General features: G+C 41.5%; 1 protein-coding gene across 3 annotated transcripts; it reads left to right on the top strand.

The window, feature by feature from the left end:
• On the top strand, positions 1-24,631 carry PLCXD2 (phosphatidylinositol specific phospholipase C X domain containing 2). Of its 3 annotated transcripts, none has more exons than XM_040568856.1 (4): positions 1-151; positions 14,134-14,594; positions 15,749-15,990; positions 18,730-24,631. In XM_040568856.1, exons 1-4 carry the CDS (start codon positions 1-3, stop codon positions 18,890-18,892), a joined length of 1,017 nt encoding a protein of 338 aa, XP_040424790.1. In that variant the 3' UTR covers positions 18,893-24,631. The 3 variants fall into 3 exon arrangements, with proteins under 3 accessions (XP_040424790.1, XP_040424795.1, XP_040424806.1); XM_040568861.1 differs by lacking the exon at positions 1-151 and adding an exon at positions 188-689; XM_040568872.1 differs by lacking the exon at positions 1-151 and adding an exon at positions 4,278-4,350.
• Positions 24,632-25,035: the final 404 nt, after the last annotated feature.

Raw genomic sequence — 25,035 nt, 5'->3', positions numbered from 1 at the left:
ATGAGCCCGGCGGCCGGCAAGGAGGGCGCCCGGCGGCGGCGGAGGCGCCGGGCGGCCGCGCCGGGAGCCGTGGCGGAGAGCAACGCGGACTGGATGGGCTCGCTGCCGGCGGCGCTGCGCACCTGCCCGCTCTCCAACCTGGCCATCCCAGGTCGGGCGGCGGGACGGGGACCGGTTGTGGTTTCGCGGGTCCCCCGCGGTGGGGCTGCCGGACGGGCCGGGGGGTGCCGGCTGCTCGGTGCCGCCGGGTTGACTTGGCGTCCCGCGGCGGGGTTGACCTGGCCTCCCAGGCGGCAGTGGGTGCTGGATCTCCCGACCCTCTGCTGGGTTTTCTTTCTCCCCTGGGGCTCGGGTTTGAGCATTCCGGCCTTGTGTAGGAGGGCGGTGTGTGGAAATGCTGGTTTTATTTCTCGTCCATTTAATACTTGCTCCATCTGGGAAGGGGGTTGCCCAATCTGGTATCTGGAGTTGCTTGTCTGCCTGAAGTTAACTGTTGTTCCCAAGTAGCTTGCAGCTGGTGCTTGCAGGTGTAGCAGGTAAAACAGTAGAAATCCACTAGATCTACCTACTAGGAACTACCTAGAAACTTGCTGGTTCCTTCATGTGTTGACCCATGTTGCAGAGATTGAGCAGAAGACATGGCAAAGCCACCTATATGTTCCCACTGCGCCTTAGTGAAGGTTTTGCAGGTATTTGGGCCAAATCTTTTTGGTGTTGTGCTCTGTGCTCTCACTTTAGGCATGGCTGAGGTGTTTGCTTGTGCTTGGGTTTCCTGTGCCTGTTAGCATGAACTGTAATAAACACACAAAAGGCCTGTTTTGAGGAGTTTGCGCCTTGTTTCCTCTGTAGTGCAATTTCCAAGTGGAATGGGGCAGTTGGCTTTGGGATTAAGTGTGTTAATGCTAGGTTTATCCCTGAATAGCCGTTCCTTCAATTAATCCCTAAACTATGACTTGATGCTTTTGCTCTTCTGAAGATAATTAAGAATTGTGCATTGCCTGGGAAGCTTTTCTTGGAAAAATGCAATACCCATTTATTCAAGAATTATGGAAGACGTTTGCCAAGATGCTGTTCAGGTTTGGTTTGATTTTCGAGCAGTTATTTGTGAGTTAGGACTAGTGTGAACTCAATCTGTTGCAAGAAAGGAGGAAGAACTTCTTCTTTTGTAAGAACAGCTGTGGATCTCCAACCCTTTGACCTGCTTCTTTTCATTGGCCTTAAAAAAATAAATAAAAATGAAGTTGGCTGTGACCTTAAGAGGTTCTTTTTAAAGTTTCTCTTAAGGTTTCTCAGGTTGTCAAGCAAAGCTTAAATGCAAGTGAGGGGGCAATGTTGTTTATATTGAATCTAATAGCTGGAGGTTCTAATGACTAGCATGAAAATGATTCAGGTTATAATTCATCATTGAAAATGTCTCTTACAATAGAGCCCATGTATGGCTTGTCCAAGGAAAAAATACAGCATGGCCATCAAGTATGCCTATGTATGATGTTACACTGAAGACACTAAAGTATTGTAATTACTTACTTCTGATTTACTTACATCTGAATTACTGATCTGTCCCCTTTGCCAGCTGAACTTAAAATAACTCCTAGTTGCTGCACAGGGCTTCTAGTTTAAGAAATTGGCAAGTGTCATCACTTTCAGTTTAGACAGATCAACTGACAATTGAGCACAACAGATGCTTCTGAAGTTACCTAGGAGTATGGCTGAACTCTGGTTGAAGTGGCAAAAAGGAACTGAGTGTTGCTTGTAGATGTCAGCAGGGAAAATCCTAGGTGTGACTACTGTAGGCAGTTCGTTCTGGTGCTGGATGTTGGATTCTGGTAACTAGTGGAAGAGGCTTGATTTTGATATTAGTGTTTTAACTTGTCAAAAGCCTTTAGGTATGTTTGTAGAGGACATGGGGAGGTGTATTCTCAGAAACAGTGACTTTCTCTGCTCCGGTGGAGATAGGCAAATGGTATTGAAGCATTTAGAGGAAGGGATGTGTTTCTGTTGTTACGTGCTGCAGCATCTACTGTATTTCCTGGACTAGAACAGTTCAAAAGGCCTTGTTTTAATAAAATGCAACACCTTTTTCCCACCTGACAGTAGCAAACACACTTCTTGTAGCCCTGTACATTTGAACAGTGAGGGGGACAGAAAGGAAGTTCAGTGTTCATATCAATTTCAGTCTGGCTGCAGATTTTGAAGCTTCTGGCAGTGGAGTCACCCTCAGTTTTAGTGAATAGTTGAACTTTTTTGTTGCTAGAGCAGCTTAAGGGCTGTGTAACTTTGCAGAAGGTTAAGTGATGGACAGTAGCAGTGTTTGTACAGTACTGGTTGCATGAAGCTTGTAGCAGAGGAACCAAGAAAATGAGTTATTGCTTCAGGAATGCCATGCTGATTTTAAAATCAGTAGTGTTCTTTGGAAAACCTTTCAGTGTGGCTTCATTGTTAGTCAAAGTCGGTGCATTTCTATCCCTTTTCTGCGTAGCCTCCTGTAAGCTGTGAGCAGGATGGAGAACGTGTAATGAGTAGACACTTCAGGATTTTGTATTTATTAATTATAGTTCAGTGATTCTTTCGCTGAAATGCGTTTTTGATGTGTTTGAGAAAGCAGCTTTTATGGGATCCAAGGTGATGTTACTAGCAGCATGCAAGGGAAGGGTTGTACAGAACAGGTTGCAGCTCAGCCGTCTGTTTATAGATGCTGAATAGCAATGAAGGCCAATAGTATCTTCAAGAGATGTGAAAGGTAGGCTTCAGTGCAGATGAGAAGCATGTTCATATGTGCTTAATACCTGTGTGTGCGTCTGACAGACATGGCCTGCTTTTGTCCATGTCTGGATGCATTTTTTTTTTACCACAGGAGTGATGGACTCAACTGTTTCTGGATTTTCATTTCCTTCTCTCCTTGCAATCCCTTTTTGTATATAGGAGTAGAAATGCAATTCTTCTGAAGGCACTGGAGCTGTTGAATCCCTAAACATTGCTTTAACTTTAAATAAAGTCAGTTGTGAAAACCCTAAAACAATTGTTTGGTATTTTTACCTTATTACACTCTGGATAAATGCAGTATTTGGAGATAACGAAATCTTTTTTTTTAAGGGATAAAGTACAGGATGAGACTCTTCGAAATGAAAGAATTGGTCATATACACAGGAAAGAAATTGCATAGTTTTAAATCAGTCTATGGCATCACAAACAATACAGTCTTAAGTAACTCTCTTGTAGGAAGTTAAGGGTGTCTTGTATGGAATTCTACTTTTTTACTTGTTGCCAACTGTTCTGTCCTTGGAGCTGTTGGTTTTTTGTTGGTTTTAAGGGTAGCTGCAACCTCTGGGAGTCCTTTTCAACCTAAATTAATCTGTTTCCCACAGTCGTTGAGTATGTTGTAAAACATGCTACCTGAGGACAGAGAAAGCCATTGTGTTATTTGCACAATCCTTAGATCCAGCTGCTAACAAGGTGTGTTTAAGATGTATATTTTATTATGTCCACCAGTTTGGTGCTTACATACTGATTTAATTCTGTGCTCAAAACAGAGAAATATTGAAAAATTTGGAGTCTTCCTCCAGCGCTTATGTGTTTGGACTTCTCTATTGTTTCCTCTGGAAAAAACTATAGACTAAATTCTAAACCAGCACAGTATGATCCAGGAAAAAAAAGATGAGGTTTCATATGCAGTGTGAGAAGGGAAGAAATCTTCTGCAATGAAAAATTGGCAAATATCAAATAACTGAAATGTTGTCAAATTGTATGTATACAGTGTATTCAACAAAATTACCTGCCTTTAACAAGTTGTGACCATATGTGAAATTCAAGAGTTTTTTTCTTAATTATATCCAGATTAATCTTCTTTGAATGTAGATTTAAAAACAAACTCTTCAACATCTTGATGGTAAATGTGACCCTTGGCAGGATGTGTGCTATTGTATATGTGTAGCATTTGTTTAATTTCAAGCTAGTTTGCTTTAAACAAACTTATAAAATAGTGCAAAACTCTGACATTCATTGTTTTGCTTGGTCATCCCTTAATCTGTTCATTTTCCTATTCTCTGTCTAAGAAATGGATAAGAGAAAACTGTGATACTGCCACTGGTCTCTTTTCTAAGTAAACTAGCTCTTTAAAGAATTTGCTGGGGAAGCCCAACTTGTTTCTTGCTTGTTCTTCCATGCTAGTAATTCACTGAACTGTGGCATGATCTATTTGTACTGTTTTGTTTTGAGTACTTGACTTTCTAAGCAATTTTTGCACCATCATAACCAACTACTGTTAGGGCTGGAGAAGTCTCTGCTACTGATAGATGCAGCACGGCCTTCCAGTTTCATCATGCTTTTATGTGGCCACCCGTATTAGAAGAGGTAAAACACATTTTGTGTGTCAAGATCTGCCTTCTGAGACCATGATATGCTGTTTTCTTTAGACAGCGAAGCAATCCACCTGATGTTAGCAGCATTCATTGAGTCTTCTGTTAGTCCAGCCTTGGATGTTCTGGATGAAGATGATGAGCAGAGTAGTAGCCATTCTATTTTCCTTTAGGCATTGGTGGTAATGTATTTACTTAATCCTGTCTGGTTTATTCAGTGTTCAAATAATCAAGAGCAATGTCATACCAAGTAGGCATACTTGGAATTTTTGTTCAAAGTATATTAATGGGGATTAATTGCTCATTCTGGTCAAGGTGATTAGCTGTGGGTTTTTTTTTCCCACCCAGTTCTGATCTTCTTTCCCTTATCTTCTAGAGGAAATTTATGGTAGGGATCTACGCGTGTATGTAAGAGTAGGCAAGCCCTTTCTTGCAGGAGCACCAAGAATAATTACGGGGACTGTTTCATAATCTAGCCAAGGCAGCCAAATGCTTCTCTTCTCCCCTGCCTTCATTCTTATGCTCCTTCCATGTCCTGTCCACCTCCTTTAAAAAAAAAAAAAAAAAAAAAAACAGGACTCAGTTTGGCTTACTTCTTTCCATTGGTATGTGTTTAGTCAGTGTGAATGAGTGCCTTCAGAAAGCCAGCCTGATGGAAAACTTGTCTGTATTGATGGTGATGATGGTTTGGGGGGATTTTTTTGGAGGACCTGGTTCCTGCCAGAAAAGCTTTCCAGGACAGCTGCTCCTGTGGTTAGACAAACCCTGGGGCAAGTGCTGGAGCATGCAGCTGTCATGAGGTAATGAGGAAAACCTCATATGTCACGGTGCTACAGACATAAGCAGGAAAAGAACAGGTTCAGTGGCTGTATCTAGGAAGCATAGGTAACAGTTTTCTTTCATGTAACTTTGATGAGACACCTGCTATTGAGGAAAAATTAAGCCTAGGAACCTACTTGAATCTGAAGTAATTTCAGTTTGAACCTCTGGAGAATAGAAATAGGAGGAAAAAAAATAGAAAAAAGTAAAACACTTCAGCACTTCAAAATGTGGGATAGAAAAAGTCAGTTCACACCAATGTTCTTGTCCTACACTGTAAGATTTTGTCATTCTTGAAATAGAATGCTTCAGTGTTGTAGGTAAAACTTCAGTGTTTCAAATCAACCTTAGATATATAAGAGCTTTTGCCACCAAAAGTCAGTTTTTGAGATACAAATTTGTACAGAGCTGTATGTAATGGTAGACAGGGTGTGCTGCAGGATTGGGGCGTGCAAGTAGTCTGCCTCTCAGGGGAGAAATAGAGCAGCTCTTCAGTAATTGCTTTCAGCAGTGCACAGAGCCTTTTTTGTCATCTCCCAGGTATCCCAGCTGGTATATTAGCCCTTCCTGTGAATGCCTGTGAGAGGATAGCCAGGATGTCATTTCAGAGCAACGCAGAGCAATTACAGCGTGGCTCAGTTCATGCCTGCATCACGCTGGCTGATGGGTGGAGAATTGCCCCAAGGATGCTAGGCTGTGGGTAGGTAGAGCTGACTGAAGAGCTGAGTTTTAAATTTCCAGAAGTGTTTTTTAACACAAAATAACCTTGGTTCAAATGTGGCTAAACAACTTCAATTGGGGAGTTGAAACAATTGTTGAAATGTCTTAGTTCCTCGCTGGTATCTGGGGAGAGATGTGTCATTGGCCTCCTTACTCCTTACCTGGAATGGTAAACCTCAGTTTGTTGCTCCAAGTTGTAGCACTAGTGAAGCTGCTTGATCCTCTCTACAACATGCGCTTCTTTAATTAAATACCTTTCTAGCACCTTCTAATTGAATAAACTTCCATAGTTATTTCCTGGGTGTGTCAGTACAAGTGTGGCTAATCCTTTTGGTACAACATGTCTGTTTCCACCTTCTGCTGAAAGGTCACCCCCAGAATCCTGAGGCAGAAACCTGATGCTTTCGATGGGAATGATCAAAGCCCTACAAAATGATCAGCCCTGGAGAAGGGAGCTTCATGGGCACAGCCAGCTGGCAGCCTTGATGGTGAGTGGCCTGACAGGCTGAGCCTGCAGCTCAGTCCCAACGAGTCGCAGGCTGCATGGTGGGTGTGCTGATGAGATCCAGCCTGGCCTGCTCCCCATAGTGACAAGCTGCTGGGGGTGACCCTGTTGTGCCACAGCACAGCCACCGGGGTGCCGGGGCCTTGCTGTGCTCATGTGCTGGGCATGTAAGGAGTACCTGAGACGGCGGGGCCCTGTGTGGTTGCTGCCATCACCTCACCCACTGGTGCAGGCCAGCTCCACTGTCCCAAGTGGTTACTGAAAGTCCTGTGGGCAGCCTGCCTTTAGCTGGCCAAGCTGAATTAGTGATTCATAGAAGAAAATGAAGCAACAGCCCTTTCTAATTTAAAACTGGCCATATTAAGAGACATGATCTCTTTTTCTCTTTGCCTGCATGACCCTGAGGCAAGCCGCTGAACTTGCTAATGCTTTGGTCATGTTGTGTCTTTGTTCCTCTACTGGTGTGTGATGTGGACATGCCTCCTGAGGGGAGAAGCAGTGGTGAGCTTGAGACTGCATCCCCTTTCCAAACAGTACTCCTTTGGAGCCCTAATTAAAGGGATCATTGAATCAGCTGAACTGGCCATCTGTTGGGTTAAAGCTCAAAGAGGAAATGGGAGGTTAATGTTCTGATTCACCAAGCTTTATTTTCATTTTCAGTTTAATTGGCACTTGTCCATCAATGAGGACATAACCATTCGAAGAAAACATCTGCATGGGTATGATTTGTAAATACAGGATTTTCAGAATGAACCTGTCCTGAAATGACAAGTGACTTCCTTATGTTGGTCTTTTAAATCATTGTAGAAGCTAGTTCCAGCTGTTAGTAGAGAGGCTATTCATCTCTCTGGACCACTGTACTAATGAGAACATGAGAAGTTATTCTGTTATTTTCAAGTAACCAAGTCTTCCCTTGCACATCCCTAGTTAAAGAATTGGTGTGGCATATGGTGAAATAACTGTCCTGAACCTATACATAAGTTCTGCTAAAAAGCAAGTCTGGGGTCTTAGGTTTCTCCTCTTAGTGGACCATGGTTGTCTGCTTAGCCCAAACCAAATTGTTCTGCATGCTTTTTTTTTTTCCCCAGACAGCATATAAAGCTTGTGGTTGTTTCTTTTGTAAGCCAACTTTTTTTTATTGACATTTATTCCCTAGAGAGTGACTTCGCTGCTTGGCAAATGAATGCAGAGCATGCTCAAGTTTTATTTCAAACAGAAGATCAATTTCAAAGTCAATATAAATGTTTGTTGCTCTCCTTCAATATTGTGTGGAAGTTCCAGTTTGCCTGCTGTTCCAGAAAAGATTTAAAAAGAGGAAGAAATTACTGTGTGATGAAAACAAGAAAAAATTTCCAAAGAGCCTTCTCTGGGGAGAGTGGCAGCCCTTGATCTACACATTACTGTGTAGTCACAAAAGAGGAATATAGGAATCTAATTGAGCTCTTTCTGTTCAGAGCAGGAGTGTCTGTTGAGGCTTTGAGATGGTAGAAAGGTACTGTCCCTTTCTGCTTTCCCAATACAGACAGTTGAGGTTACCAGTGATAAATGGGAAGTCATTGCTAAATTGCACAAAACGTAAGGAAGATAAGTCAAATCAGTGCCAAATGGATTTTTTTCTGGCTTGCCGGAAAAGCAAACAAACATGCAATAGTGCTTTTGGGATGGCCTTAAGCAGTTTCTCTTACACCTTCTGCTCCCTGCCCAGCTCTGCCTCCCAGCCTGAAAGGGCTGGGGTTGGAGGAAGTGACAGTAATCCTTTGACAGGGAGAGGAAGTTTTCCTAAGAGGATTTGGTCTGTACTGTGCTTTGTCCTCTCTGAGACCACATTAATAATATCTAAAGGATTCTAGGATTCTATTCAAATATAAATATACTTATCTAAGTAGTGTTAGATTACTAATTATCAATAGGATGCTTGTTATTCCTGCCTCTTCTCCTTTTGCTGGGCAAGTTAAAATGAACTGTTCAATTTGTTTTTCATTAGCGAAGAGCTGTTAAGATGTTAATCTTTTGATTAGGAAATCTGGATTGTTAATGACCTGAATCCTGAGGACTTCTGGGCTCTGTGAGGCACTTCTCTTCATCCCATTTTCCCTCAATTCTGGCACACGTAGGACATCTGGTTTATAAGAACATTTGTGGGCCTTAGCTTGCTAGTGTTTTCATCCTGTGTTTTTTGGAACTTGATTGCCTTGCTTCTAAGTGTCTTGGCTACGTAATGTTTGCTATTCTATGTCATCTGTGGTGTTTTGTAATATATGGGGAATGTACTTTGTAGAGGGAGTGAGCAAAGCTTGCTTTAAGAAGTCTGGCATCAGCTACAGCTAGGGTGATTCTTTGCCCATAAATGACCCTGTAATGCTTCTAATGGGTTGGTACAGTACGTTGACCTTGCTGCTTAGGAATGTTTAACATTACACAGGAGGTTTTCTGGCGTTTTTCATCATGTTAATATTTCATTGATGTGAAGATCAAAACAAATTACCCCAGTCCAGTTAAACTCTGACAATGCATTCTCCTGCTCTTTTGCTTTCATTATTGTTTCTTCCCTGGCCAGATTTTTGCAGTAAGTGTCTTCAACTGCAGCATCATTACTAGTCCACAGGCTTGCAACCAGGGAAACTAGTGTTAAAACTGTCAATATGGTTTAAAATAAAGTGTTTTTTGTCTTGTTTTCAAGTAACTGGCAGCGTGCAAGTAGTATATCCTTTTCTGGAAGGTCTCTGCATTTTGTGTGTCATGTATTCATACTTGTAAATTTACCTTCAAGGCATGTTAAAAGCTTGTAAAAGGATGCCATGGGTTGGTGATGTGCTGCTGAATCCTATCCCTGCACTGCAAGTGTATGTGGAGAAAGTACTGATGTGGAAACGGAAGAAGATAATGTAGAAATACAGCTAGTAACTGTTGAAATTCAAGGCTTAATGACATCTTGTTGATTAATGTCACTTGTTTGAGCTACACCATGGGTTAATTAGACTATCTGTGGCCAAGTAGCATGACAAATAGACACTGGGAAGTTAGACTTGGCTACAGATGTGATGATGAAAGGCTGCTTTCTAACAATTAGCACAAACACTTCAGCAGAAAAGTCATCCTGAACACTGAAATACAATCTCTTTAACATACAAATTGAATTGAGTAGCTATCTGTTTAACATACAATTAACTTGGGAAATTAGTATAAAGAGAATAAAAAGGGATTTAAAGATATGCATAGAAGTTAATCCACAGTTGCACTTGCTAGGATAAAACTAAGAGGGCTATCCATCATTTTAACAATCTGGTGTCTGGAGGATACCTCTTTAATACTATTCTAACCATGTCATAGCCTTTGATAGTTAAATAGATGGGTATCTGATGTGACTGCTTTTCTTGAAGCTTCCAGTCTTTGTCAGATAGAATAAATTAAACCCAAACAGAGCAGCCGCTCTCTTACCCTGTTGTAGGAGCTGCCAGCAGACTTGCAGTTCTTTTTTTTTTGTTCCTGTTTTGAATGTACAGACACTTTAATGCTTAAATTTAATGTATTGGTTGGTAAGCTTGCTTCTGTGTGCTGCACATCTTTGGCCTGTTAGAAGCAAAATGGGAGATCATCCCTTATTTACTACCTGTGCCTAGCTTGGTTTCTGGAAGGTGAGCACAAGATTGGTGCTGTATCACTGCAAACCTTCCTGAGCTGCTTCAGTCCGAACGCTAATCCAACGTCATGTACAGTGACTCCCCTTGAGTGACTTCAGCATGCTGCATGTGCAAGAAGTTGGCCTTTGAAGCAATTTGGAGTGGGGGATTTGGTGTCTGTCCACCTAAACGACAGCTGCAGACAAGTTTCTTGACTCTTCTTTGTTTTCTGATTTATTGGTCTAAGACGGAAGTAGGGAGCACCTGGGTTTGTTGGTTGCTTTGTTCACAATCTCACAATCAGCAGTTTTAAGGAATGGATTTATTGAATCAATAACAGGGTGTAATGTATATTTAATATCTCGGCTATCATCTGAAATGCTTTGCTGATGTGACTTCTCAAGCTTTCTTGAAGTGGTCAGTATAATTTGGAGAGATACACACCGTGTGGGCAGAACGTAGACTACAAAAGACTTCTTGTGCATAGAGAAGAGTTGTCTGCATGCCACAGTAAGAGCTCGATTCTTGCTCTGCTCAGCATCTGACATCCCCTTTGATGTTGTACAAATTACAGCATCGGGGCATCTTATTATATCCTTGGAGTAGACTTTAGTTGAGAATGTGGTTAGCAGCTCTAACGAAACTGAGCTCCTTACAAAATGGAGGTGTTGTGCTCTGTGTTTCTGGTGTAGGCTTTGCCTTTTAAATTGTTTAGGATTGGTGTTTTTACACTATGCTTTTTCAGGGAGAAATGATGCTGGAACAGCAAGCAGCCTGGCTCATGGCATGGCTACAGAATGGTTCGGTCCCCCCTGGAGCTCAGGTGTAGAGAGAAGGAGAACAGGGATTAATTTGACATTATGATATGATTAGCTTAGCATGTAGTTTAACGTTACAGCTAAGCTATATTAAAAGCCAGTGGCTCAGCTGGTAACGTAACCCAATGATCTTAAATTAAAGAAGGGCCTGACAGATGATGTGAATCCCTGCTTACTTCTCATCCCAACCAGTATCCAGTACTGTCGTTTCAGGTTTTCAGTTCACATTTTTCTGTAACTGAACTAAAAATGCTTCATGCCTGGCCTAGATACTTCTCACAGTCGGTGGCTAGCCTTCTCTAAATGGCGACTGAAGAACCTGAACTCCTGCCGTGTCTTCCCAGCCTCAAGATAGATGGTGCTGCCCTGTGCTGCTCAGGAGGTGGTCCTCTATCCAGAAGGACAGCTTGTTTGTTAGATGCTCCACCTCAGGTTCTAACTTGGTTATTTGTGTATGTGTCTTGACTTCACTGTAAATAAGTCCTATTTACTGGATTATTATTTTTTTTTGAGGAGCTTCAGTGCAGGAGATTTAAGGATCTTCTCAAACGAGCAGCATGTCACATAGTTCAAGTTCTCAAATAGCTGCAGTACTGAGGAGCTCAGTTTTTAAAGTAGTGTTGAAAAAGCTGCACTGTGCAATTGGCTCTTTTTTGTTGCTTTTTACGGTTGTAAGTAGAATATAAATAGAATGGTATGCAATAGCGCAAGGAGGAATTTGCTTTTTGTATCTTTAAATGTGACTTAAGTGTGGCAATCTGCAATAGAAAGAAGCTTTTGTAGCTATAAGAATATATGATCAGACCAGAAAACAAACTGTTTCTTTGCTGAGATTTGCTTAGACAACTCTGTAAGAGTTGACGACAACAACATATTTGATGTCAGGTAAAATTGTCATTCCTTTCCTTCATAAGGCATATCTATCAGACAGTGACAGTGGCTGAGGGGGCAGAGCAGTGAGTGACTTCTCCAGCCAGAATCCTCTGGAGGCTGTTGTAGAGTCTCACTTAGAAAAGAGCTGTAAGAAACGCTTTCTTTTCGTTGTAACATAATAACCAAATTTCTACAGGGACTTAAGTAAAGGAAGAAATTAAAATGAATTAAGAACTCGAAATAAGAAAAGTGCCAAGTGATTTAGTCAGAGGCATAATGCAATTATGCCCTGTGCAAATGAAGTCTATTTTTCAAATGCTGCAGAAGACTGAAAGGCTCACTCTGCTGTGCAGGGGGGTATATGAAACACAAACGTCTGTGAATTGCAGCTTCCACTATAAGCAAGCCTTTATATGGCATCTTCTGAAATGTCTTCGTTAGATGCCTAATCCTGTATTAGTAGCGTAGTTTTTGTTCTGTTACGCATTTGGGGGTGGAAAAAACTGGCACTTGAAAACTGACAGCTACCTTTTGATGTGGTTTATTGTGACAGGTACCTAAATAGTTTAAGCTGACACCTTTTTAAAACAGCTTTTTTGTTACTTGTCACTTGTTTCTTTATGGCTGAATGGAAAGCCATGTAAGAAATATGCTTTTACAGACTGGGAATAATACATGAGGAGTCAATTAGGAATTATTTTTTAAGTATTCATTTGTAAAGCCTGAAAACTAAACTTCACAGTTCCTTTTGAGAACTTTCAAACTAGTTGAAATTCATGCAGAAAGAGCGCATTTCAGCTTGTAGTGAATTGATGTTTGGTTTGCCCCTAGTCTCCTCCACTACCTGGATTAAAAAATCCAGTCAAGGTAATCCAATTGAGATCATAATCTTATTTACAGCTCTGACCTTGCACGGCAGAAAATGCATCAGTCTTCAGGTGGACACTTGTGCCACAAGCAAAAGGTTTAGGTAAAGGAGTCTATGAAGGCACCAACTGCTGTCTTAATCTAAAACTGTCATTAGGATTTTTTCCAGAGTTGCAGACTGAGGTAGAGGAGGAAATTCTGGAAAAATACGTTCACAGGAGCAGGGACAAGAGCCCTGGTCCATGCAGGACAGGAGGTTGCAGGCAGCATGGTGTAGTGCTACTGTAGCCCTGAGGCAGCTGGAAGAGGAGTTGATTGTGGCAGCAGGGGGTGAAGATGCGTTCCTGGCACTGCAGCCAAGTGGGCATGCAGGGAGCAGGTGGGGTTTGGCTCCATGGGAAAGCTGTTAGCTGCTGTCCTGAAGATAAAAGGGGAAGCAAGGGTGTTAGAGATCCTGTATATCTTTTTTCTGGCTGAGGCTTCACAGAAAACTCATACCTGGACCAGTTGCAGCTTCTTGGCCAGAATGGTGACTGGAGTAAACGGTTAGAAATCCCTGGTCAACACCAGTCTGGGGTAGCTCAGCCTCTGCCCATCATTTGCTTTTGGCTGCCCTGATGCAAAGCAAACAGTAACTGGGCAGTCTTTACTCTGTCACTGACTTGACTCAGCTAGGGATATTTCTTTGTCTCTGAAGCTCTTATTTTGGAGGGGTTTGATACTTGTCAGCTTTGTTTTTTAATCACTATTGATTTTTGAGTTGGAGGGGTTTTCCTAGTAAGCACAAATTTTATACTGCAGGTGCAGTTTCTTTGCCAGGCTGCAAGTTGTGTTCCAGGCACTGACAAATTGAATCATTGGTTTCCTTTTTGATAAATTTTCTATTCATCATATCTGTGGTCACTGCAAGGCACTGCCAGGTTGAACAGAAGTTCATGAGCTTGATCAACCTGTGTGGTGTCTAACAACACAGTAACTGGTATTACCTTGTACTCAGTTGCTTGACCTCTAAGTTAAACCAGTCTTTGGGCACTCAAACTACTGTTCATTTACTGTCTTGGTGCTAAACTGAGGCATGGTGAAGCACATGTGTATGTATCCCTCTGTACTTTGTATTAGGTCATGATTGGATATACCAGGCGGAATGAAAATTAAGTCTGAGCGTCTATTTCAGCTTTCTTTCAGTGAAGTTGGAGTCCCATCTTAAACCAAAGCTTTCCCAGAGCCTGGTAGATCCCTGGAGGCAGCTTGACAGCTTATAAATGGAGAAGGGAGTTTGGAAGCAAATGTGCCTTTATCACTGATATTTATGGTTATGATTTTCAGAGTGCTTTTGTGTTTGCTATTCACACAAGAACACAGTTCAAACTCTGAGAACCTTAAGCATTGTTTTTGTTCAGTTGGGGAAAACTGAAGCGCGAAAGGAGAGTCTGAAGACCCACAGTTCTTCCGTGGCCTTGTCATGCAGTTATGACCTCTTTCACTTTACAAGGGGTGAGTCTGTTGGAGAGTCCAAGTTTTTTCTAAAACTCACTATTTTTCGCTTCTTCTTCCAGGGTCACATGATTCTTTCAGCTACTGGGTAGATGAGAAATCTCCTGTGGGACCAGACCAAGCCACAGCCATCAAACGCTTGGCCAAAATTTCTTTGGTTAAAAAGATTATGAAGAAATGGTCAGTGACTCAGAATCTGACTTTCAAAGAGCAGCTGGAAGGTGGGATCCGCTACTTCGATCTTCGCGTATCTTCCAAACCTGGGGAAATAGGCCATGAGATCTACTTCATACATGGTTTGTTTGGCATCAAAGTGGGGGATGGACTGATGGAGATTAACACCTTTCTTGACCAGCACCCCAAGGAAGTCATCTTCTTGGATTTCAACCACTTCTATGCCATGGATGATGGCCATCACTTCTTCTTGATCAACAGGATCCGCTCAGCATTTGGATCCAAACTTTGTTCCGTTGAGTGTGTAGAATATGTGACGTTACAGTACATGTGGGAGAAGAAGCATCAGGTGGGTGAAGGATGATCTATCATGTTTTTCAAACCCGAAAGGTTGAGTGAAATAGGCTGAGTGGGGTTCCCTCTCAGTGGTATTGGCCCGAGGACACTGCTGGTGGCTAATTTAAAGCCTTCTAGAGACTCCTTGATGTAGCATCTATGTCCATGGTATAGTTAGATTGTGTCCTGCTTCTAAGCACGTTCCTTAAATAATTCAATGACAGTGCTCTTGGGGTCTTGTGCTCCTTATCAATGGTTTTGTTTTCTGAAGGAACTTGTGCTGACTTTAGTTAAGGATATGATAAACTGTTGTCTTCGTGAATTTAAAGCATGTAAGCTCTATCATGACTAGGAGAGGCTATAGAACTTCCTACCTTCTTTATGGTCATCCAAATCTATAGTGGCAGGACTCTTATCACAGATTATTCTCTATGGTAACTGCTCACATGTACATGAAGACTAAGAAAACAGGATTTCAGTGACAGCACAATTCTTATACTATAAAATAGGTGGCAATTTGAGGAATTCCTCTGAATTGGTGCCGTCTGCTTAGTGATTTGCCTCACAAGTCTGCTAGGGTCCAAAAAAGAATCATTTGTAAGGTTGGTTGGTAAGTGTTGCACCTTTGTGCTGACCTATAGAGAACCACCTTAGAAGGTATAAAATACTGACCTCTGATTTAGAGGAGGCTTTGCTGAAAGAAAGGCTGACTTCAATAACATTCAGTAAGTGAGAGTAAAATGCTGGATGGCCTGGTGTGCTTTAGCCATTTAGGAGTGATGTAGGAGACAGCAAGATAGCTAAAATCGTTAACTTCGATGGTTATGGTCTCTGACAGTGCTTAGAAATGCTTTCAAGTGAGATGCTTGGAATGACATGACACAATGCTCCTGGCCACTCTTTCATTTTAAACCGATGACCTGTAAAGCCCGAAGCAATCCTGTCCTCATAGCTAATCCAAATGATCTCCATCCCTTGTTGGTAAATTTCTTGGCAGTCATGACTCAGGAGGAATTACTTTTTTTTTGCTTAATCCTCGTTTTACTGCTATGCTAGTTCTAGTAGTAATGCATAAGCATTAACCAATGCTCCATGCTGTTTATAAATAAAATAGTTAAGAACTGTCTTTAGATAACCATCTTTTCTACTTTTTCTTGTTTCTGTTAGGTTCTTATTTTCTACCACTACCCTTTGTGTCGGGAATTTCCCTTTCTATGGCCAGGGAATAAAATGCCAGCACCATGGGCTAATACAACCAATGTGCACAAACTCCTACAGTTCCTGGAGACCACTCTTGAAGAACGAAGTCGTTATGGGACTTTCCACGTTTCTCAAGCAATTCTTACTCCTCGAGTGAAAACTATTGCACGACATCTAATCCGTGGTCTGAAGAACACACTTGTTCATAGGTAAGGACTTGCCTTGATTGTTTGTTCTTTACTTAAAACATTTCATGTTGAAGTGGCACTGAGGAAACAAGGAACTGTAATGTTTGCCTAAAAGTAAGATTTGCTGGCCTTCTAGAGAGCATGCAGTTGTGCTTCATTACCATTGCAGGGGTCAGATATCTGCAGTCATTAAAAATCATGACACATTAAAAAAAAATAGAAATTTAAATGCACATATATATATTATAAGCACAGGTTTGCTTTTTGGTAACTGGAGCTTTTTGAGTGTTATTCCATAAAATGTGGACTGCACCTGGTGTTTCCAACTTAAAACTTGAATTTGGGGCTTGGGGGAGGAAATTGTGCTACAGGAGAAAATGCATGTCTCTTGCAGGCTCAGTTTTGCATTCGTCTGTACAAATCCGATTCCTATCATGACCCAAGTTGTTTGACATGGGGCAGTAATTTATCTCAGGGGTTTTACCAAAAATTAAATGAACAGTTTGACTTGGCTTTTACCATTGACCATTGTACAACTTCCTTATTAGTAAGATAATTAGAAAAGGGTTTGGCTGTATGTAGTGCAGAGTGCCAGTAACTTTTGATAGCGTTAACAGCATAAACAGGACAGGGTCTGTGTGGTTTCTCTTTACCGTATTACCTTGTAGCCTGTTGGCCAAAACTTAGCAAAACTCTAACAGTCCTGGTAGGATCCAGTCTCCTGTCTTGGTGTTTAATAGTGCCTGTTTTGATGTCACTAGCAAATTATCTTCCAACAATGATATTAAGTTCTAAATTACACTTGTGTAGGTGGGCACAACCGCCTTAATGGGCTCTGTTGTGACTGTCATTGTAATTATCTTGGCAACTGAGCTTCATAGAAAGCACTGAGATAAACACCCACCCATGTCTGTAGCAGCCAGTTCATGTTCCCTTTTTGGGTGAATTATTGTTCATTTTAGCAGCAATTACAGTATGGTTGTTTTGAGACAAAAGTCAGTGTCACTGCTTTTCTTAAAAATTCTTTCTAAAAAGAGCAAGTATTGTGGATTTACAATCACACAAGCTGCTGACAAAAATAAGGAAATTCCACGAAAAGCATAAGTCATGGAGGTTTCAGTCTCCTTCCTGTTTAGAGACATGAGTCTAGAGAGAGATAATTAAACGTGCAAGGTATTTGCCACAATATATTCAGGTACCCTCTTCGGCTTGTTCTTGGCTCATACCAGTGTGTTCAGCATTAAACGCTAGATGGTGCTCAGGTGCTTTCAGACTGGTGCTTGCTGCCACAAGTCGCACAAATGTAAATACATGTGGTTCGTGGGAATACTTAGCAGAGACCATAGATATCTTATTACCTGGGAGCTGTGTGCTTAATGTACTGCTGTCTCATGACTAAAAGTCAGCAAGATCACACTGAATTTCTATTTTTAAACTGGTAAAGAATCTAATTTAATGGAATGAGTGAGCAGTATTGTTTCAAGTGGTTTTCTTTTGGCACCAACCTAGACTTTTAGCCACTGAGAAGCTGGAAGCCTTGCTTAGCTCGATCCCTTCCTTTCCCGCCCCATCCGCTTGTTACCACTTGTAAACTGAAAACTTAAAATGGAGGCCATGGTCTGCTAAAGCATGATTTCTGCTGTGCATTTATCCATGGAGGCTAATTTGTGTGCGCTAATCTGCCTTGGCAATTATGTAGATATCTGCTTTCTCATACAGAAACTTTGCCCAAGTATAAATATTGAAGTGTTCCTGAGCTCTTTCTAAAGGAGAAATGTGCAACATTGGCATTCGGCTGACAAAAGTCTGTATTGCCACTTAGTACAAGCAGCAGCTCTTCCTTTACTTTTCCTTCTTTTGGTTCTTGAGAAGTTGTTGTTTGTTTTTTTCTGGAGCAAGAGCTGTGAGGTGTTTCAGTTTTATCCCTGTGCTGTTAGCTAATCCTTGTGCCTGCTGTTTTCCTGTTTAATGTATGCATATTACAGCACTGATTTAAATAATTCTGTTATACTTAGTCATTTGTCTTTGTGCTGAAAACCCTGGGGTTTGAATATTAGAGTACAAAAGAACTTGCGCAGACTCCTGACTTGCACTCTGTCCAAGGAATAACTGAAATTTCTCTCCACTGCAGAGCTGAAACAATTCCTGGCACGTTTTGCCCTTCCACAGTTGCAATAATGTGTGGTGGGATGCTCAGCTGGAGCTGAGCTCCAGAGGGCTGGACTCAGCTTTGCTTTCCCTCATCCTGTTGTTCTGGGTGGGTCTGGAGGCTGAAAGGTGTTCGGTAGACATGCCCTGTGTGCTGCCCCCAACAGCTTCTTTCCTGCCTGCCCTAAGGCAAAGGTGGGCATGGGGACACCTTGGGCCACAGAGAGCTTTGTCTTGTGCCATCCTGAAGTCTAAGATAATAAGCTTCTGGTGCAAATTGCAAGGACAAACTAGGATTGAAACCATTGTAGTGCAGCATTAACTCCTGAAGCACAGTCTGCTAGGTGAAAATGAAGCTGACAAACTTTATTTTGTCTACCTGATAGTTTGGATTGATGACTGACCAATATTCCTATTGCACAGCTAATGACAGTGTACTATGTTAAACACTTTTCTCATCATCCTGATTATGTTTTTGGGTGGCAGTGAAGACCCAATCACAAATGTGAGATAACATAACTTGCAAACAGCATGCTGTATACAAAATAAGTAAAGTGTTTATAAAGGAGAATGTCTCTTAAAATGTTTAATCTTCTCTTTTATTTTCTTCAGGAACCTGCCCATGATTTTGAATTGGGTGAAAGCACAGAAGCCAGGTGTTATGGGTGTGAACATAATTACATCAGACTTTGTGGAGCTGGTTGACTTTGCTGCTACAGTTATTGCATTAAATGACCTTCTTCTAGAAGAGGATGAATCTACATCTAAATCCTGATGTGTCCCACTTGTACTCCTCAGTGAACATCTTTGAGCTATGCTAAACATTTTAAGTGAAACCTACTGTAATCTTGATTTCAAACAAAGTTTTGTAGAGGAGTTGTGGTTAAAAATCATACACAGAAGGTTTGCTTCTCTCGGGGGGTGTGTGGATCTGAGTGGAACACAGAGTACTGTCTGAGTGCTGCTGCATGGCTTTTTGTGGCTACATGTTTGACTAAGGTATGCACACATCTGCTGCAGTACAGAGTGTTGTTTCCCTGCCAACAAGAGGCTGGCCTCTGAAGCAGATGTACCCAATTATTGTATGTGTCTCCCTGGTGACTAGACTCACCGTGTCTTCCTGTATGCATCCTGCTTATTTCTCAACTCAAGGACTCAAACTGAGGATCCTTGCCGATCCTTTTGTAGCAGTTTTACCAGGGCAGCCAAGACCTTTTCGTTCTTTGGCCACCTCAGGCATAGCTGGTCTCAGCTGGATGCTGCTGTTGTATTCATTACACTGTTTTAGACACTACCTCTGATTGACTTGGAGGAAAAAAGACATGATATTGTTGTTCAGGGGGAAGTTGTTTTACACTGTGAATATCCTCACTGTCCTTTGGGCCTGAGATACAAAGGCTTGGCATATACTTTCTCTTTGGGCTCCAAACTCTCCTTCTGGACATCTTTATTTTATTTTTAAACATGGTTGCGTTGAAGTATTAATGTGTATCTCTTCTGGTATTAATTTGGAAATCTGGATGATATTCAGACCTCAGATTGTGAGGATCATAACTCAGTCTGAATTCATGTTGTGAGACATACCTTAAGCTTTTCTTTCATTTGCTGGTCACTTATTTCATCCATCAAGATCTGTGGGGAAAGCTTCTCACCCAGATGCTCCTTATGTGGACAGATGTGGCCATGTGGGAGTTTGCTTGGTACTCAAAAAATCAGAACTGATAGGGGACTGCTCAAAACCTAAATAATGAATCTGATTTTGGCCACATACAGTGAATTCCTAAATCGGACCCAAATGTTATGTTTGCAGTCAGAACCCACACAGCTACAGGGGAGGAATTTCCCCAGCCTTTGACCACTTGAAAGAAAGTAAGCAGTACTCACGTGGGCGAGCAGGCATCAGCTAACTCTTTGTGTAGTCATACTCAGTTTTGTGTTGATTCACAACAAAACATAACCACATGCTTGAGCCAATGCAGTCATATGTTGGTACTTCTGAGCACTTAATTGACCAGCTGATAGCAGCCCTACAGTCTGCTTATATTGGATTTAAAAGAAAAAGTGATCAGCTAACAGATACTTCTTGATCATCTTCATAAAGCAACTGTTGGTGTGATAATTGTTCAGTGGTTATTAACTTGTATTAATCTTTGAGCTATTTGTAAGAGAATGGATCATCATTAGGGATGGTTTATTCAAAAGAGAAACAATTCTCTGGATTTATTACTTGTTATCCTATCCTGTGTCTGCCATCGTGGTATGACAGCACAAAAATCCAAAACCATTTTGCTTGTTTGTCACAACTCTGAGCTCAGGACAAGTTTACCTAAAGGTTTGCAAACCTTTAGATAAACCTTGGCCAAGTTCTGAGCAGACTGAGCTGATTTATCTGTTTGGTGCAGGGTTTTCATGAGTTCTTCACATTTCTTTTAAACAGCATACTTTTTTTTTTCTGGGGAGGGTGGAAAGGGGTCTGTCTGTCAGTCTTTCTCCTTTCCTCCTGTGTTTCAGCAAGAGGGGACAAGTCATGCAAAGCAGTTTTTGGGAAGTCAAGATCTACTTTCTAATGTAGAACTTGGAAACACTAGCAGAGGATTTGGATTGTACCATGTTGATTAAGCTGTTGGAACTTGGTTTGACCAGTGCTGTTTTGTTTGCAAAATTAACACACCTGTTTTTTCCATAGCTGGATCTTGTTCATGTACTTCTTGCATGGCCAAAACTGGAACTCCATAATAGTATTAAATGTACAGGTAGGGTTTCAGTGGTCTTTTAGCTACAGATTGTCCTAGAGCTCAGACCTCAGAGCAACTTGCATTGAATGCCTCTGAGGCAGAAATAATGTATTTTCAAAGTTTCCTGCAGGACAAGATGAGAAGATGAAATATGTATGATGTTTGCATCTGACCCTGAATATATTTTGTACTGTATATATCTACCTCAAAAGAGATCTATTCAGGCTTAACAAATATTTATATTGTGTGTGCAGAATGACTGTGTTGTCAGTCCTTCTGTTCTATTTGTTTGAGTAGAGATGTGGTGATTGTAACTCAGGGCTTTGGTTAGGTATTTTTGAGTATGAACTCAAGTTTCTTGAACTCAAATTTCCTTTAGATATTTGCTGCTCGCTCTTGCCTCTTGAAATAGGACAAAGGAGTGCTAGGTGCTGAGAGTATTAGCAGAAGGACAAGAAATGGAACTTAGCTTTAGGATTAATGGAGTAGGAGGAAGAACAGGTCTGTGAGTTTGGCCCATCCAAAGAGATTCCTGTGTTGGTGGAGAGCAGTGCTTGGTGTTCTGCCTCTCTGAGGAACCTGACAGTCTCAGCAGCAAAGAGGGCAATTGGCAGGTATGGTTGCTTGCTACAGGATATCTCCTGCAGATACTCTGGGTGATGTTAATGCAGATGTTTAGATTTGATTTTAGGGTAGTTTAAAACTGTCTGAAGTAACATGAACTGCCTTTCTCCTGTTACACAGCATGGCCCACAACAAAGCTGCTCGTATAATGGGCTTGTATTTCTCTGGCACGGCCCCACGACACATCCAGATTCCCTCCCACTTTGTGAAACTGAGCTCATCTTGGATCTGGGCTTGGAGCTATGACCTCTTATTAGTTGTATAATGCTGGAAAATAAGAAGGTGAGCTGGGCAGGAAGTGAGGATCAGGGAAGGGCAGTGGGTTTGCATCCAGTACCCACGTTCAAGGTGTGGGACAGCGGTGTGGAGCGGGGATGGCAGTGGGCACGGCTCATTCTGAGTGACTTGGCTGGGAGTGTGGCCTCTGAGTGAGCTGCAGCTGGCTCACACGGAACAGCTAGCAGCCCACATGGTCGTGTGCCTGCAAGTTCGAGGAAAATGAAGACAGGCACTAATGCAGGAGAAGGCTAAGGGTTCCGTGTGGCTGATGCAGACCTTTGTCTGTTGCATATCATCTTAGTCTTGCTTGTGTCTTCCTAAAGTAGTAGAAGTCACTTGTAAATAGTTTTGGTGAAAAACCCTCCCAGGAGAATTGTTCTGAGGTCTTTCTGTAGATAATGGGAGAGGAAAAGCGGGTAAACTAATAGCTACTTGAAGCAAAATACTTGAAATGTGTGTTCTTGAATAATTATTTGTATTCATATGGTTTGTTATTACAGATTCAGTTTACTTATATGCTGTTTGACTGTCACTTCTCTTCCTAATGTGCAGTTGCTGAATGCTGAGCTCACTGGTGCTGTTGCTGTTTTCCTGGCGTGCCTGAGGCACAGCAGACCTCAGTACATATCCTGATGGGGAGCAGCAGGGAGGAGAGTGTTAGGAAGTGTATGTGACCTGATGTCTTACAGTGTGTTTGTAGGTGAAAACGAAGAGGAGTTGTAAATAGGTTTTGCGGACTATCTCTTAGCTCTTTTTTTGGGAAGCTACAGTCCTATTATATTTAACAGTTGTGGAGCTGGGAATTGTAACCTCTCTTTTGGTGAACAAAACACAAATTCCTGCTGTCCCAAGTTTCACAAGAGCTGAAGGGCTACCAGCTTGCAGGTGCTTTGCTGTGGTGGTGAGAATCCCACTGGACACAGTGCTAGCAAGGCACCTTTCGAGGTGCTGTGGTCAGTGACATATGTCAGACTGGGAGTGTTTGGAACAGAAATGCTGATTATGAAAGGGCAAAGAAAATGGTATCTTTGCTTTGTTTTCTGCTGTGCTAATACTGAAATAATTTGATGGAGTTGAGGAGGTACCTGTGTTGTAAAGATGATGAAGCTTTTAGAGCAGGGATTTTGGTTCAGAATAGGGCATTGTCCAAGATGCTTATCTATTCTGATCTCTTGAGTGTTTAGAAATATTTTCGTTGTGTACCTGTCTCAGGTGTCAGAGTTCATTCTTGTATAATAATAGGTCTGCCTTTGGAGCTTTACAGGACATGGCTGTTTTGGTTTAAAATAGATTACGCACGCAAGTCAGTTGACAGAGCGTGTGACTTGAGGATTACTTGAATATTTAATATTTATTACAGAGTTCATATGCACTTTCAGTAAGACTTTTAGCATATCCCCAATAAGCTCTTCTATCAGAACTACTTAGAACAAAACTTCAGGCAAATTTTTCAGTGGTTGCTTTGAGCACAGAGGAATTGTCTAATGTGGAGACCAGAACTAACCCAAAACTTGATTCAAAATTCAACCCATGTCAAGGTGTAGTCCTTTTAGCAGTGAAAAAGAAGATTTTTGCTTTCCTGGGTGTCTGAAAGAAATTAAGCTCTACCACTTCTTCAGGTTATGTCCAGTAGCCAGAGCATATACTGAAGAAACAGTGGAGATCTGCAGGGTGCTGATGCTTGTAAGAGTCCCAGTTCAGTTTGCTTTGTGGTAGAAGTCCACAGTATTTGAACAGGCCTGTGTTTACTAGTTAATTGACAAAGAGCTGCTTTTAAAAAGAAAGTTATGATTAGACCCAGAGAAATGTGCACTCAAGCATTTTGTCAAAGCACACAAATCTTGCTCAATTGAAATGTTTGCAAACTCAGGTCGGTGTTGCTTGAATAAAGACTTGAAAAGCTCTACTGAAGTAGTGGAATGCTGCTCCTGCCATCACTGGGAGGCTTATGTGCTGTGCAGGGCTTGCACCTTTCCCAAGGCAAAGGAAGAGGTGGTGGTCAGAGACCTTGCCTACGACCCCTGTGCAGCAGAGCACGCTGATGAGCTTTGTTTTGGCTCAGGCTCGTAGAAGAGCCTGAGCACGTGCTGAAGAGTAAATTTTATGCTAACAGCATGTATGTTGGGCTAATGGCGGTAAGAGCATAGTGATCTACTTGTCATGAGTAAATGTGTGATAATCCTATTAGTCCTTTGGTTTAGATTGTTTTTAAATGTAAGGAACCGATTTAACGCAGTCAGTCCCACTGAATATGTCAGTCTCATTGAAGAATTGTGTGCATGTGTATGCATATTTATTTCTCTTCAAGGCTTTAATCCCGTAAAGAAGCTTTAAGTCTTTTTTGTAGGGCCTGGAATAGGAATGTTAACTTAATTGCTGAATCTAATATTTTGTGTTTCTGAACACTTGTGTATTTTGTGTTGTTCATTGATACAGTGCTGCTCATATCCTTTGTAAACCTGTGATAATTTCCTGCCTGTGTCTCTTAAATTGAACTGCAATGTATTCTTAAAAAAAAAAGTAAACTCTATATCAAAATAATTTTGATGGTTCTTTAATTTTGCTCAATGTCAAATGTATCTTGCAAATGGTTTTTTAGTTGTGTGTATACCTTTGAAGGGGGGCGGAGGGAGCCAGGTGAAGAAGAGTTACTTGTTAATTTATATTTCATGTAGTCTCTTCTTTCTTTTGGCCATCCATGCTTTGCCCATCTGTACAATTCAGTGTTGTGATACCAGGATGCCTCATTTGAACTGCAGACAAATGTGGATTTGACATCTGTTTCCTTCTACTTTACTCTGCATCTGTATCATTGGGGTTTTTAATCCTGAAAATGAAAAAAACTAATGTGAGAAAAATCATTCTGTTGTGTTCTGTACTGTTGACTGTTTTGATAAATGAAAATTACATTGCTAGTTAGCTGTTTTGACTGAGCTCACTTTCTGCAGAATGGTACCAGTGAGCTCACCAATTTCTAAGCTCTAGGGTTTTTGAGAGGTGCCGTACCTTCCTGCAGTCATGCCCCCAAGAAGTCAGACCTAGGCAACACACTCATTGGGAACACACTGTGCTGGGAACTTCTCAAAGTAGTAGTGCAAAGTGACTGGGAAATTATATGCTTGTACATGCCTGCATGAACAGGGGTAAAAGCATGCTGTTGCATGGATCAAGTTTTATGTTGAAGGACAGATATTTTCACGTAGCATTTATTGCCCATAATGAAGGTGATGAAGATCCATGGTAACACTCCATCAGGAATTGAAATATTGATAACTATCCC

The sequence above is a fragment of the Cygnus olor genome, chromosome 1, assembly GCF_009769625.2.
Source record: "Cygnus olor isolate bCygOlo1 chromosome 1, bCygOlo1.pri.v2, whole genome shotgun sequence".
Classification (NCBI taxonomy): domain Eukaryota; kingdom Metazoa; phylum Chordata; class Aves; order Anseriformes; family Anatidae; genus Cygnus; species Cygnus olor.
This window is presented reverse-complemented; position numbering and strand designations above follow the sequence as displayed.

Bases quoted from the DNA above. Each gene is read 5' to 3' on its own strand.
- PLCXD2 (XM_040568856.1), top strand. From the start codon at position 1: ATGAGCCCGGCGGCCGGCAAGGAGGGCGCCCGGCGGCGGCGGAGGCGC. The intron at 152-14,133 runs GTCGGGCGGCGG...TTCTTCTTCCAG, and splicing joins CTCCAACCTGGCCATCCCAG to GGTCACATGATTCTTTCAGC. The intron at 14,595-15,748 runs GTGGGTGAAGGA...TGTTTCTGTTAG, and splicing joins TGTGGGAGAAGAAGCATCAG to GTTCTTATTTTCTACCACTA.